At 37.5% G+C, this 17,300-nt stretch overlaps 1 protein-coding gene across 1 annotated transcript in view; it reads right to left on the bottom strand.

Annotated features, from left to right (window-relative positions):
• Window positions 1-17,300, bottom strand: part of adck1 (aarF domain containing kinase 1) — a 191,419-nt gene that overhangs the window by 134,197 nt on the left and 39,922 nt on the right. The window contains exon 4 of the mRNA XM_067455740.1: window positions 3,112-3,315. Coding sequence (XP_067311841.1) covers window positions 3,112-3,315 — 204 coding nt within the window. The remainder of the gene's footprint in view (window positions 1-3,111; window positions 3,316-17,300) is intronic.

Raw genomic sequence — 17,300 nt, 5'->3', positions numbered from 1 at the left:
CACAATGATTTATCCCGCGGTTGATTGGAATATATACATTTTGTTATTACTTGGCCAGCCCGATTGGTGGATATAAGCGTGAACCACACACACACACATGCACGCCCTTCAAATATCAAGTCAAGAGAGTGAACAATATAGATCAAGAAAGGAATGTTATTTCACTATAAGATTCACCAGTCTGCTGACGGGTTTATATTTTGGTAACCCGTCTGGAAAACACATAGCTCCGGGATGTTCAGCTTTGTGAGCACAGACCCATACATGTCCGATCTGATCCTGAATCGCAATGAACCAACAAATAAAGGATTCTCCAGCCTGTGACAGTGTGCTAAGGTATGTTCTGTTAGACACGTACACATAATCAATATGATCTGTAACAATGCAATACAATCGCATATAGAAAAACATGTTTTACTCACATAAGTGTGTTGCACCATTCCTGTCAGATCCAATATAGAAGACACAGCATTGTGTTTTAATCTCAATATGTCTGCAAATCCAGTCTTGACTTGTTTTTTTTATTTACAAACGATTCCGCAGTGAAATAAAGCAAACAAAAGTCCACTCAATCCTAATATTAGGATCCGAAGAAAGCAGGGACTGTGTTCTTCCACAACCAGACACAGCGTAATATCTTGCTCGCGATCCGTTTAGCTCCACGAGTTGGTGGGCAACTGATAATTATCTGTTGAGGCGGCGTTTCCCCCTTCTATTACGTCATTGATCGATGTATATTTGAGAGCTCTCATTTTCTGGGCCTGGTGGCTATAAATGCTTTTCTTTGACTAACAAGGACGTTTTGAGCTCGGAAACTTACAGGATATTCTTATATCATAATGAACTTTTATATATCAAAGGCTCAAAGGGAAGCTGATTTCTCAATTAATCACCCCTTTAATATAACTGAAGACGATTTCATTCGTCTGAAAGAAGAATGCCATATACACCTAGGATGACTTGAGGGTGAGTAAATCATGGGCTAATTTTCATTTTTGGGTGAAAAAACCCTTTCAGTCAAACTTCTAATTTATTTAGTGAACGTGTTTCTAATTTATGCGCATGCCCACTTACTGAAAAAATAGGATCCACCTCAACAATATCTAATTTGTTTACTCATAGCATTTAGGGTTTCATTTTGTGCTGTTGTTTATTATTTTCTCACTCAAATTTCCTTGAGAGCAACACTACTACCCTTTTCTCCTCAGGGAAACATCTCTGCTAAAGCCAGATGAATGATGTTCATTAAAAAGGTTTGCGCTGACCTGACACAGAGCATACAGAGATGCATTTTTCTTACGCAACATTAGGAGTGCAAGCCTCACCTAATCTACATATCCACACACTCGCACACAGAGACGATAATGGAGCGAGCGAGAGACGAAAGGAGAAAGCCAGACAATTGGGGAGGGGGGGGACTTTTATTGTGAAACAGAGGCAGAGGGATTATTCTCCCGCCGCGCTGAGCCCAACGAGCCGTGACGGGTCCATCTCCAGTTCCCGACACACACAGCAGCGGTGTCTCAAATGCTTCTTCACAACACACACACACACACTTACACACCCTAAACCTCTGCAAGCTAGTCGCGACCTGGCTGGAATTACGTAATGTTTCAGCCAGTGCGTTTTTCATAAAGCAGGGAGGGATGGAGCTTGAGAGAGAGAGAGAGAGAGAGAGAGAGAGAGAGAGAGAGAGAGAGAGAGAGAGAGAGAGAGAGAGAGAGAGAGAGAGAGAGAGAGAGAGAGAGAGAGAGAGAGAGAGAGAGAGAGAGAGAGAGAGAGAGAGAGATGGGAGGCGGGAAGGCAGTGAAGCAAGAAGTCAGACTGATCTATTAGAGCTAATAATTACAATAATAAAACTGTAAAGATGCAGTCATCACCCCAGACGCGTTGTGAACAAGCGTAGCCCTCTCAAGGTCAGACGAGGGAGGGCCGCACTTTAACGGTTACCTGCTCAGAATCCGGCTGAGTGATTACAGGTTTGAATTGTCTTTCTCGTTCAAGGTCATTTCACCAAAACTGCCCAAGTTATGTGACCTTGGCTGTCCCTGAAACACTGAACAGCAACTGGATTTGCGATTGCCATAGTGTCAGAATGCATTCAAAAGATTAGATTTTTACATTTTCTGAAGAAAAACTCTCAAACGTGACTGCTAGTTTGTTGCTTAATGGTCAATAAGAGACTATTACAACCAAACCTCTACTCTGTAGCTCCTTTAATGTAAGATTTTTCACTGATTTATCACACCTCAGGTTAAATCATACAGTTGATCCTTCTAAACGAAGTAACAAAAGCCTCTCCTCAACAAGCCACATTGTTTGAATGGCCTTGTTCCTGTGTAATGTGAGAAAACAGCCGGATATGAACACAAAACATTGGGGACCCGAGCTGATAAATGATTTGAGCAGGTCATCTTCAGAGCGGAACAATTATCTCCACCAAAATTTAAATGCCTGTCAAAACATTCCTGAGACGGAGCTCTTGCAGGAAGACTGCTCTGACAAAAGGCACAAAAGTGCTGACAGGAAAGGACGAGAGAAACGTCAGCCTCTCTCACGTGACATTAACCCTGCCGACCCAAAATGACCGAGACAATTATTGAATAACAGCTCCTGTCTCTCACAAAGAGCAGCCTGCAATGATGACTGAGAGTATGTGATTTCCATCATTAAAGACAACATGAAAAAACTGAATAAATAAAATATCTACTTTTTTTAGCCCTTGGTTTTTTCACCCATTATTTATCAAAATATAAATAAAATAAAAAAATGTGTGTATGTCCTTGTTTATATTACATTGTGGGGACCAAATGTCCCCATAAGGATGGTAAAACCTGAGATTACCTATCTTTCTTGTGTGTGTTTGTGTATGATATATATGAATTATTGGGGGGAAAAAATCAAAATCTATGGTCGGTCTTGATTTCATTCAGTGGGATTTATAGATTTGTATTATATTGTGAAGTGATTAAATATATCAACCAATAATAAATGAAAAAATATATATATATATATAATTGGTTGATATATTTAAATACAAATATTTAAGTATCATATCTCCTGAATATGCACATTTGATGCACATACTTTCTCAGAGACAGAAAAACAAACCTCTTTCCCCAGGTCTTCTCGTATGACCTGCCTGATCTCCTCCATGCTGCTCTGAGGCGCTCTGCTGTGCAGGACCTTCAGTGTGCTGGTGTACTCCTCAGGCAGGAGGTAGTCCAGGGCTCCCAGGTGCTGTCCTACTTTAATGAAGGTGCCTCGGTTCATACAACACAAGTCACGGAGCCTCTCTGCTGAACGCATGTGAACCTAAAGAAAACAAGACATATGAACAAATGTTGAAATTATTAGAGCTGTTTTAATTTAGAAGCTCTCATAATTCTCATTTGTACAACTAGCCTACTGTTCAAAAGTTCGGGAAGAGCAATATATATATATATATATATATATATATATATATATTTTTTTTTTTTTTTTTTTTTAAGAAATCTATATTTTTGGCAAGGATGTACTAAACTGATCAAAAGAGACAATAAAGATATTTGTAATGTTACAAAAGATTTCCATTTCAAATAAATCCTGTTCTTTTGATCTTACCATTAAATCAAAGAATCCTGACAAAATCCACAACAATATTAAGCAGCATAACTGTGTTTCTTGAGCATCATAATATCATTATATTAAAATCATTTCTGAAGGATCACTGAAAACTGGATCATGTCTCATCACAGGAACCAATTCAATTTTAGAATTTACAAACTTACACACAACATAAAATAATACTGTCTGATCAAAAATGTAACCAAATAAAAGTAGCCTTATGTTCAAAAACACAAAATATGTATATCTCATAATATGAGTCAGTTTTAAACATTTTTGATCAGACAGTAATATTTTATGTTGTGTGTAAGTTTGTAAATTCTAAAATTGAATTGGCTCCTGTGATGACACGATCCAGTTTTCAGTGTCACGTATGTATGTATGTATGTATGTATGTATGTATGTATGTATGTATGTATATATATATATATATATATATATATATATATATATATATATATATATATATATATATATATATATATATATATATATTTACAGTTTAATATATACAATGGCACTGTATGAGCACCATAATAAAAAACAAGGTATTTACATAATAACAAGATATTATGGAATTATCATAGTGAATACAACATTTTTTTTTCCTGCTAGTTACAGCTTAATTGTAAGTTATTTTGAAGTGTTAACTAAAAGCAATTTTTAAAAAAAACTAGAAGCAAAACACTATTAATTAGCATATTCATTTACTTTGAATTAACAAGGACAACATTAAAAATGGACAACATAAAAGAACCTCATTTTGATAAGTTGCCTGCATCACTGCTACCAGCAAAAAAAAAAAAAAAAAACCCACTTATGTTCCCTCCCCGTCATCTCATTTGTCTTAAATGCTGTTTAAATGGGACGTCAGTTTTACGGGGGGTCTTTGTGCTGTCCCATCCCAATACCAGCTGGTAGAGTTGATAGTACTCTTGGAGGGACGTCCCTTTGGGACCTGAGCAAATAAACTGCCGTGAAATGAGCTCTCTTAACCCTCTCACCCTGACAAAAGACAGTCTTTTGTGCTCCAAATGGGGCCGCATATGAGGCTGGTCGATCCGATTCGAATCATCCCTCAAAAGACAAAGTCCACATGCACCTAATTATACCGGGTGGGGAGTCTATATTTATGTATGTCAGCATGTGTGTGCAAGGATTAAACTGAGCCACAGTAAACCGAACAGCGTTTAGCACCTCAATTCAAAAAGTTGATACAAATTTTAGAAGAAGAATTTCCTGTATGATACAGCCCAGTTTCTGTTTTATCCAGCACACAGACTTGTCTCCATGCGCAAATTCATTCGCTGAATTTATCACAGTAGGCAGTCTGTCTGTCTGTGTGTGTGTGTGTGTGTGTGTGTGTGTGTGTGTGTGTGTGTGTGTGTGTGTGTGTGTGTGTGTGTGTGTGTGTGTGTGTGTGTGTGGGCATGTTTTTGTGACATATGAGGAGACAAATGTGTATAATGACATGGGTATGACACTGGTATTACAAGGAGAGGGTGAAATATGAGGACATTGGCCATGTCCCCACTTTTGAAAATGCTTAGAAATCATATAGGATGAATTTTTTTATTTTTTAAAGTAAAAATGCAGAATGTTTCCTGTGATGGGTAGGGGTGTGTGTGTGTGTGTGTGTGTGTGTGTGTGTGTGTGTGTGTGTGTGTGTGTGTGTGTGTGTGTGTGTGTGTGTGTGTGTGTGTGTGTGTGTGTGTGTGTGTGTGTGTGTGTGTGTGTGTGTGTGTGTGTGTGTGTGTGTGTGTGTGTGTGTGTGTGTGTGTGTGTGTGTGTGTGTGTGTGTGTGTGTGTGTTATATACAGTCAAACCAAAATTTATTAAGACACCAACATTTTCTCACATTATCAGTTTATTAGCTATAGTTTAGAAAATGGTAATAACAAGAAGTGTCAGAGAGTGTCAGAACAAATTCATCTTGATAATGCTAACTTTGATAGAAAGATATGTTATGGATAACAAGCAAACAAGTACACAATTAGATAATACCAATTTAGGTCAACCAATGACCAAGCAATGCTTCATTTTGTTCAGTTTGTGGTGTAAAAGGTCACAATAGCAAATAAAGACAAAACACTTTAGCAAAACATAGTCAGGTCAAACTGTGTGAATAATTTTGGCCCAAAATTTGTATACATTTTATTGGTACTCTACTGTATGAAGAATGTTTGGGTATAATATGTCACAGTTTCCTTTATTTTGCTATCCTCACCTATACCCACAAGTACAAAATTATATTTGGTGTTTTTTTGCCTTTTTGGTTTGACTATATATATCAGAGCAGCTTTATACTTAACACTGACAGCCCTGAAATACATTTCATCAAATAAAATACAACCAAACCCCCATATAATTTAGCTTGGTTTATTAAAGGTTGTTTACAGTCATAGACAATTCACGTTAAAACCAAAAATCATACCGCTAGACCAAAAAATACCCTTTTTTGTATATGCAAGCATTCCATTTGTTTTTGGTTGTTTTTTTTTATGTTTTAAGGATTACACTTTTTATGTGGATGGAGGGGAGTCATACTGTATCTTGCCTTGGCACCACAATCACCACCAGAGTTTAGGGTCCCCCAACCTCTAATATATTAATTTAACCTCTGTGTGTGTGTTTGTGTGTTTTCCTTATTTCTCGAGTGCTTAACACCCCCTCCGGTCCAAAAAACTTTGGATCGAGCTGATATTTCTGACAGGATGTCGAGGGGAGAGTAAACACACTTCTGTCAGGCAGGATTTGCTGTTAATCCTCCCATGCAGTGGATGGGAGATTTGAAGGTTGTCCTATGGGCATTTTCCGCTGTACTGTTCGAGCTCAGCGCCGCCACCACCGACGGCAGCCTAGGCCGTCCGGCTTTGCGGCGTGCACAAAACCCCATTTTCCGTGCCCAGAGAAGCCAATAGGATGTGACAGCTCGGAGATAATTACGAGGGTGATGAGAAGACACTTTATTTCGGCGGATACTAAACATGTGGTTCTCGCCTTCCCAGCCCAGAGCCCAAACATGCTTTTGATGGTGAGGATGTGTCGAGGAGAAAGGCAGGGCTAATAAGAGACGAAGAAGGCAGTAATAACAGTCATGATCTCTGCCTGCTCATCTTCAACACCTTCTGTACGGGATCTGTGGAACCAATAAACCAAAGTGGAGGGACGGCGGCACGAGAAAAAAAAGGATAAGAAGAAGCTCTACCCTTTTTTATTTTTCTCTGGCTAATCCCCCAGGGAGAGAAATCTGTGCCACCTGCCATCTTACAGTCCTGGCAATGGAAGACGCTATTGGCAGGCAGTCAGACTTCCTCCATTTCTTTCACTCTTCCAACTCCACGTTTCTCCCAGCCACCCGCAGCTACTGCATTTGCATGGCCAGTCCATTAGAGGCAGCCTGGAGGAATGTGGCGGCTTTTAACATGGTGTGAAGGGAAAGCCACTCTGGGATTTGCTGATTCGCATCGCCATTCATGCGACGACCTACTCCGTGGCATGCAGATGGCCTATCCTCAGCTTTTAAGAAAGGAAAATGTATTAAAATCTATCCATAAACACGTGCTAACTTTCAAAGAAGCACAGAAAGGGAACTCCAGACCCATTTCTTTTCTAACTATATTCATAAAAAGTGCAACTTTTACTGCAGCAATTTACCGTGAGCCAGCCGAGAGTGAAATAACACAAGAGCGCTCGTCGTATCTGATGAGACGTCAATCACGTCTTCCATCAAGGCAATGCTGAAGAGTCTTTTGTTACAGGAGTTGTTCAGCAAACACAAGTGTGACAGCCAATCAAGTCCTCAGAGCAGCACAGGGAGGCACAGGAGAAGCCCTCCACATGTTCAGAGTGTAAAAAGGCAGGCGAACTCAGCAGAAAGCTCAGACTTTATGTGGGCAAGCAGGAGAAAGAGAGCTCTAGATGAAAAGATCCCACACACATGGAAGGATGGATGAACAAAGCTTTTGCTATGAGCTCTGCCAGACTTAAAATACCTCACCAAGTCTACAAAACATTCCTTTGTTGAAATGTGCTGGTCATGCAGTGCGGAGATATCAACCTTTAGGGCTATAGAAATGAGAATACGCAGAAGAAAGTGTAAATTACAAACGCTACAGTTGACAGGACTCCAACTTAAACTGAGCCTGTTTAAACCACACCCGTTCCTAACTATTTCAGATAATTCGATTTTTTTAAACTCCATTTAGTTTACATCTTTTTTGTTACCACTGACAGACAGAACAAATAGATAAATAAAAAATTATAATAGATACAACAGTTGACAGACAGAATAGATTAAAAGGATGAAAGACAGACAGAAAGATAGACAGAATATATTAAAGTGATGACAGACAGACAGACAGACAGACAGACAGACAGACAGACAGACAGACAGACAGACAGATAGATAGATAGATAGATAGATAGATAGATAGATAGATAGATAGATAGATAGATAGATAGATAGATAGATAGATAGATAGATAGATAGATAGATAGATAGATAGATAGATAGATAGATAGATAGATAGATAGATAGATAGATAGATAGATAGATAGATAGATAGATAGATAGATAGATAGATAGATAGATAGAATATATTAAAAGGATGAAAGACAGACAAACAGGCAGGCACAATAGATTAAAAGGATGAAAGACAGACAGACAGACAGACAGACAGACAGACAGACAGACAGACAGAATGCGTAAAAATTATGACAGACATAATAGATTAAAAGAATGAAAGACAGAATAGATAAAAAGGATGACAGACAAAAATAATAGATTAAAAGGATGACAGATAGAAAGATAGACAGAATATATTAGTGATGACAGACATACAGATAGAAAGAATATATTAAAAGGATGACAGACACACAGAAATGATTAAAAGGATGACAGACAGACAGAATAGATTAAAAAAATAACAGACAGACAGAATAGATTAAAAAAATAACAGACAGACAGAATAGATTAACGACAGACAGGATATATTAAAAGGATGACAGACAAACAGAATAGATTAAAAAAAATAACAGACAGACAGAATAGATTAACGACAGACAGGATATATTAAAAGGATGACAGACAGACAGAATAGATTAAAAAAAATAACAGACAGACAGACAGAATAGATTAACGACAGACAGGATATATTAAAAGGATGACAGACAGACAGGCAGACAGACAGACAGGCATAATAGATTAAAAGGATGTGAAACAGACAGACAGACAGACAGATGGAAAAGATTAAAAGGATGAAACAGACAGACAGAAAGACAGATGGAAAAGATTAGAAGGATGAAACACAGACAGACAGACTGAATAGATTAAAAGGATGACTGACAGACAGGATTGATTAAAAGGACTACAGACAGAATTTATTAAAAGGATGACAGACAGACAGACAGACCGATGGAATTAAAAGGATGACAGACAGAGAATAGATTAAAAGAATGACAGACAGACGGCATTAATTGAAAGGATGAGAGAGACAGACAGACAGACAGAATAGATTAAAAGGATGAAAGACAGACAGGATGGGTTTAAAGCAGGGCTATTCAAATCTTACCCTGGAGGGCCAATGCGGTGCAGAGTTTAGCTCCAACCCTGATCAAACACACCTGAAAATGCTAATCAATGTCTTCAGGATCATTAGAAAATCACAGGTGAGTGTGTTTGATCAGGGTTGGAGCTAAACTCTGCAGTGCATTGGCCCTCCAGGGTAAGATTTGAATAGCCCTGGTTTAAAGGATGACAGACAGACAGAATAGATTATAAGGACAACAGACTGACAGACAGACACAGACAGACAGAATAGATTACAAGGATGAAAGACAGACAGACAGACAGAATAGGTTAAAAGGATGAAAGACAGACGGATGGGTTTAAAGGATGACAGACAAACAGAATAGATTATAAGGACAACAGACTGACAGACAGACACAGACAGACAGAATAGATTACAAGGATGAAAGACAGACAGACAGACAGACAGACAGAATAGGTTAAAAGGATGACAGGCAGACAGAATAAATTAATAGATTGCCAAGAAATGCCCTCAAGAAATGCATCTAACCGAAACAAACCAGTTTATACATGAATAGCACATTTTGAAAACTGGTTGTTCTGAATATCCCTATAAGTGAAACATCAGCATTCCCTTTTGCAGCACTTTTGGCGTGTACAGTCTGTCATCGCTGCTCTGTGGAGGCAACGAGGCCCTGCGCAATTAATACCCAAGTAGAGCAATTCCCACTACCTCCCCATCACCTCCTCTACTGTTCTCTTCCTCCTCCTCCTCCCCAAAAGCCCTTCCCCTCCCTCCATACCTCTCTCTCTCTCTCTCTCTCTCTCTCTCTTCCCGCAACCCTTTCATCCGTGGACAGAGCGGCACAAAGCCGGAGCTCTGACAACTCTCGTAATTGCCACAGACATTAATGACATATTTCAGCAGCAGGCAGAAGCCATTAGATGGCCTTTGAAAAATGCTTTGTAGGACCATCATCAGAGCATGTTATTGCCAGCGGACTAATGGGGAGGCAGCAGAGGTTCCTCTTATGCTGTTCCTGCTCTCACTGTGCACAAAACACCAAAGAATAATGATCAGTCTTACATCAAAGAAAACATGAATTAGCAATACTGTCACAAACTTGACATGCTAAGACAAACTGTTAACCTCAGTGCATCAATACGGCAAAAGTGCCAGGTCAAATTGATTTTCGGTATCAAGAATAAATAAGTAAATGCATGTATGAAAACCAACAGTTTAAGATGCAATTTAAAATACTGAAAATCTAATCACATTTTATGGTACAAAGTTGATTGCCCAGCATAAATAAATGAATATACAAACACACAAATAAATGCATAAAATGCATAAATAAAGTACCCCATGCATGGAAAATAAGACAACACGCACTACAAACAATCTAAAGGCTATTAGTGTAAAACAAACACTGGCATAAATATTCCAGACACTCTAATTATAGACAGAACGATGTTTCTTGGTATCAGGTTCTATAAAATTCTCTTTATGTACACTCTGTCACTGAACTGAAATTATAATGCCATTTTTTTAATATTAAAAATATAGAATAGAAGTGGCAGATGAATCTAGAGAATTTATTTTACTCTTTTTATTATTATTATTATTTTTTATTCAAAAGTCTTGCCATTAGAAAGGCATCTATTCCATAAAAAATTATAATAATAAATACAAATTAGCTCACAAATCCATCAATAACTATAGTTCCAGAGACACTGAGAAGAGATAGCGGCAATTCATTGACCCAACCTGTGGGGTGCAGAGAAAGTATTTTCTAAAAAGATCTAGCTTAGCGTAAAACATTCACCCTTGTAGACAGTATTTACACTTCAAATATCTTATGACAATATCTTCTTGTAGAGTTTTTCTTAGCACTATGTAAAGCTAGTGCGCCAATTTGATAGCTTGCTAACTGAACTGAAAACACAGGGAGAGTGTTTGGGTTTAAAAGTAAATTTTTTTTTCCATTCAATGATGCTAGTGTCACCTAAAAATGCTTCACAAATAAAATTGTACACGTTAGGCTCAATGCAAATCAATATGAGAGAAGAAATAAGACAACTTGATGTAGCTCTTTACATCAAGATATTTGAGCACTAGCAGATAGCTTCTTTAGAGAACTACATAAAAAGTAAATAAAAACATCCCGATCCTGTCATGTAATGCCACCTTAGAGAGAGCGGACTGGTGTGGTGTTACAGTTTGCTGGACCACTCATTTTAAGTGAGGCTCATTGACTTTTTTCTCATATAACGAACATGTTTTGGGTGTAAAAGTGCAAATCAATGACCTCTAAAATGCTGGAGTCATGTATCACAGCCCTATTGATCAAGTAACCAAAGAATCAGACCTCCAGACAGCTTTAAGCCTGGAGACCGCAAAAACGGCTTCATAAAAGGTAGATAATAAGTGATAATAATGGTCTGTCTACCCGTTTCTCTCTTCCTTATTTATTTAATAAAGGGATTTCATGTATCTAAAAGGTCTATACACCTTTGCGTGAAGGAAAGCCGCAAAATGGCGGCTCGTATTGCTGTGATCACTTTCGTTTGAGGTGAAAAGATGCTCTGTGCACTTCCATCATTACACGGCGGCTTAGCCAGTCGCTCCTTTTGTAAGCAAAGTGGAGCGACATGCGTTTATAGAAATTGCATCTACTATTGCCAGGCAATTATTGCTTTACATTGTGACTTCATGAATAACTCTGAGGGAGCGGGCAATTTAGCGGCTGCCCAATCTCAGAAAATTCCCAGCAGTCAATAAATGCACACTAGACCATTAAAAAGCCCCTCTTATTCATCTTTCCCCCACCTCTTCGAGCAGCACCTACTACCGCCCATCTCAGTTTGAAATTGCTTGGCCAGATGGAGGGCTGTGGGGTCTGTTTGGCTAGCTCCTGGCGCTAGCAACAAATTAACATACAGTAATGAATTGCCTGAGTAGAACAGAGATGCACTTAGCCCTTTAGTGGTGATGCCATCGAACAAATGGAAACATATCTCATTCGTGACAGACCTAAAACAAACAAAACCTTCATGGATTACTTTTCCCTTTACGATTTACACATCTGCTTCGTACGGCGTGTTGTTTAACACCATCACATGTTGACTGCCTCTGTTCGGTCTCAGTGGAAGTGCTGGAAATACTGGCAGGTATTATTCAATAGTCTCTTAACTTTAGGTATTGAAGACGGGAAGACACGCACTACCAAATTTACGGCCATGCTGTGAAGCCCCTTTGTAACTTTTGAATGGAGTCTGTTTCCGCCTGGTGGGTTTTCAATAGACTAAAAACGAGCTTGCTGTTATTCCAGACAGTGATTCCTTAGTCATGATGTTAACTGGCCTATTTGCCCAAATCCACCAGAAGAAAGATTAGCCCTGATTAAAAGGTTGAGATGAGGTTAAAGGGCAACGTCTGAAATGAAAACGAATCACCTGGAGTGCTGGCAGAGGGTTTCGTTTATTAGGCTGGTGACATGCACATAAACATTAAAAACACAGTTTGTCCAACTTTTGTGCGCAAAATATATACTACTATCAGAGGGAAACAGAGAAACCCTTTATTTTAGTGCTCTCGTTATATGCAGTTACTATAGTAATAAATTATGTATAAATTACATGCCTAAACCAACCACGGTAACACTTTATTTTAGTGTTCTTGTTACATGTACTTACTATAGTAAGAACAGTAAATTATGCATAAATAAAGGCAACTAACCCTCAACCAAACCCTAATCCTACCTCTATGGTAAGCATGTAGTTAACGGGTTAGTTCACCCATAAATGTTCACCCTAATGTCGTTCCACACCCGTAATACCTCCATTCATCTTCGGAACACAGTTTAAGATATTTTATATTTAGTACATGAGTGTATGTAGTGTATGCACACTTTACTGTCCATGTCCAGAAAGGGAATAAAAACATCATCAAAGTAGTCCATATGTGACATCAGTTAGTTAGTTAGAATCTCTTGAAGCATCGAAAATACATTTTTGTCGAAAAAAAAACACAAAAACTACGACTTTATTCAGCATTGTCTTTTCAATCCTCAAATAAAGATTCAAACGATTATGAATCAGTGAATCGATTCACGATTCGGATCGCCAATGTCACGTGATTTCAGCAGTTTGACACGCAATCCAAATAGTGAATCAATACGCTGATTCATAACCGTTTGAATCTTTATTTGAGGTTTGAAAACAAACGAGGAAGAGAAGACAATGCTGAATAAAGTCGTAGTTTTTGTTATTTTTGGACAAAAAATTATTTTTGATGCTTTGAGATTCTAACTAACTAACTAACTGATGTAACATATGGACTACTTTGATGATGTTTTTATTCCCTTTCTGGACATGGACAGTATAGTGTGCATACACTTAGATACACTCTCGGACTAAATCTAAAATATCTTAAACTGTGTTCCGAAGATGAACGGAGGTCTTACGGGTGTGGAACGACATTAATGACATAAATATCATTTTTGGGTGAACTAACCCTTTAATTATTATTTCTCAGCACTTAAATGCATAATTACTCTGTAACAATGACTTAAAAAATGTTACCCCTAACCCTAACCTAGTAAGTAGTACATGTAGTTATGTATAAATGTATAATAAATTAAATGTCAACACTTGCACTGTAAACCTGAATTACCTGAACCAGAGTTGCAAAACTCAAAAAAATGTAGTCAACTGGTTAAAAAAATAGGTTCAATAGGGAACGTGCATCTCTTAAAGGGGCCACACTATATTCCTACTCGTAGAATATGGACCTCCTCCGGGCATGGTGTGGTACTGGTGTGCTCACAAGTCCGAATTACAGCTTTCACATGACCAGTTTTTCATATGAACTGTGCCCTGTTCTGAACTAAACTGCCAGTAATACTACCTTTATTTATTCTTAAAATGAGAGAAATCCCTGCTTATTCTGAATTTTAAGCTTAGGCTTAAGAGATATGAACAAGTTCTTTGATAAACATCTATGACCTTTGATACATATCTAGTCTTCATGCTGTTTTATTGATTATTATTGAATAAGTATTATATGGTTTCACTAATAATAAACATACATTTGCATAAAGCATGCATATTTGTCCATATACCCATGATGATTAGAGTATTAAAAACTTAATTCAAACTTAATTTAAGATACATTTACAACAAATAAAAATCTGCGATTAAATTGGGATTAATCGCGAGTTAACTCATGACAATCATGCGATTAATCGCGATAAAAAATTTATCGTTTGACATCCCTAAGTTTTACTAAATGTAACATTTTTGTTACCTGATAATTTAATAGTTTGACTAGAACATTTAAAGTCTACTTTTGAACCATTTCTGGGGCATGCTTGCATTATAGCATTTATATAAAATTTCCCCTTTACATTCCTATGATATTAATTATGATTCATTAGATTTATAAATCATTACTGATTAAAATGTATATTTATTACACATTGTATTATGTTATATTAATATAAATTATTAGATACAATATACACAACTTTCCATGAAAAAAAAAGATCTGACATAATGCACATGACACTTTAAATCAAAAACATAGTGCAACTTATAGATATGCATATTTGCATATTTATTTATAGGCCATATATATATATATATATATATATATATATATACCGTGCCCCTAAGGAATGTGAACCTTCAGAAAAAGTGATTGTTTAAGGATATCCAGGTTACATTTTACCCCCATAATATAAATGTTTTTGATTTAAAGTATCATGTGCATTATGTCAGATCTTTTTTTTTTTTTTTCATGGAAAGTATATTGTATCTAATAATTCATATTATTATAACATAATACAATGTGTAATACATATACATTTTAATCAGTAATGATTTATATACATAAAATCAAAAGCATGCAAAAAAACAATTGAAATAAGAAACTTAAAAGAGACATCAGAATCTGATAGCGGAATGTTCATACCATAGCCCTCAAGAATAATGTGCCATTAGCAGCAGCTGCATTACGTTCAATTAATAAAAGCAGACATCCCAGATTACATCTGAAGCAATAGGGGTTGAATTATGCAATCCCACACTTCATTACTGAATGCTCCGTGAGCCAAAGCAATGTACTTTCTGTCATTTTAGCTTCCATTCCCCTTCCTATAGAAGCTGTAAAACTTGATGCTGGAGTGGTCGTTGATTTAGCTTATTTAAAGGTGATCAGACCAAACAAAAGAAGGTAACAAGTTAAGGTCGGGCACATTAACCAATAATCAGGAAAACAAGGTGGACAGGGTTAGATAACAGGGAGCGTGAATGTCCGAACCCCGACACGAAACCTTAACATGAGTACCGGGATCCGAACACCATGCTCTTAACATGAAACAAGACACGCAGACAAGAGCAACTGGCTCGAGCACACTTGAGACCGTAAACTCACACAAAGACAAGAAAAATACAGGAGTGTGTCTGGGCTCTGTCACAAAACCAAGAATAAACTAGACCGAAGTGACAGAACAAAATAAACCACTTTTATGAGTTATTTTCACACAAAATCTGTTGCTCCATCAATGGTAAAAACAATCATATAGACATTTTTCTTAAGGTGTGCCATTAACCCCATTGTAACCTAAATAGGACTAAAATAAAAGAGTAAGAAATAAGGCAATCACTAAAAAAAATATGAATGTAAAAGTAAGTTAAAAGTTGATGAAATCTGAATTTGAATCAGTCCATTGACAAACTGCACTCACATAAGGGGGACTGTTTTATATGATGGTTAAAAAAATATTACTTATTTTAATATGACTTACTTATATTCCTTAAAAATGAAGGTTGTAAATTGTGTCAAATGAATCATCAGCTGAAACTGCAAAAATAATGAATGCACAAGTAATGACAAAGGTCTACAGAAAATAAATCTACTATTGGTCAAACAAACAGCAACTCATGCGATTTGATGTCAGAAATGCAACAAACAGAAGAGGGTTTGAATCGCAAACAAACATCACAAATTAATCAACTTGTCAACTAATCAATTGTCAACTAATGACATTTGTGTGGTTTTTACATTCAAAAACATCATAACTAATAAGTAATAGGCTATTTTCTACACTGGTTTTGAGGCTGTCTTCTGAACGCTGGGTTTTGATGGGTGTGCCACACTGGAGACTTGGAAGTAAACGCCCACGGCTAGGATTGGATAAGATTTGCATATTTAATGAGCTTCAGCTCAGCTGTCATATCTAGCCCCTGTCAGTTCACAAGGGAGAGATTATTTTGAAAGCGGCAACTACAAAGTTTCTCTCGACCACAAGGCTCATCTTTATCAAGCAAACATAATGATTTATTTCTCATCCACCCACAAGTGATTGGAATATTATTTCTGTATTACATGGCCCGCACAATCTCACATGGCGCGCACACACACACACACACACATGTTTTACTCACATACGTTTGTTGCACTATTCCTATCGGATCCAATATAGAAGGCACAACATTGTGTCTGCAAATCCAGCACTTGAGACTTGTTTACAAACGATTCCGCAGTGAAATGAAGCGATTGTGAACACACGTACGGTTTTCCCCACGTGAGCTGTAATCAAGTTAATCTCACACATTCCTAATATTATGATCCGAAGGACGCTTATGCAGCGACTGTGTTCTTCCACAATTCTTGCTCTCTTCTTCCACATGTTTACTGCTGCTGGCTAGTGATTCGATCAGCTCACTGAGTCAGTGGGCGGGGCTACAGGCGGTGTCGTCGCATGATGACATAAGGATGAAGCACACCATCGTTTTCTGGGCCTGGTGTCTATAAAAGCCTTTTTTTGACTAAAAAGGAAGTCTTCAGCTCTGAAACTTACAAGATAATCTTATATTACCATGACCTTTTATATATCAAAAGCTCAAGGGAAAGTTGATTTCTCAATTGATCATCACTTTAAATGAGCTATACAATTATGAAAGAAAGTCACAAAACCCAGGCATGAATATACCAGACAATCACTTTTAACACAAATTTTAGTGCTGGAGCTGTAACACTTCATTTAGAACCATGTCTATTTATTACTAGCTTTGCTGTGATAAGAATGCAATTTGCATTTTAGAATATGAGAGAGGCGATTATCAAAAGAGAGAACTCAATAGAAGAATCAAGACAGAG

The sequence above is a fragment of the Pseudorasbora parva genome, chromosome 10 (genome assembly GCF_024679245.1).
Source record: "Pseudorasbora parva isolate DD20220531a chromosome 10, ASM2467924v1, whole genome shotgun sequence".
Classification (NCBI taxonomy): Eukaryota; Metazoa; Chordata; class Actinopteri; order Cypriniformes; family Gobionidae; genus Pseudorasbora; species Pseudorasbora parva.
The sequence above is the reverse complement of the archived record's forward strand: the minus strand, read 5'-3'. Positions and strand labels throughout refer to the sequence as shown.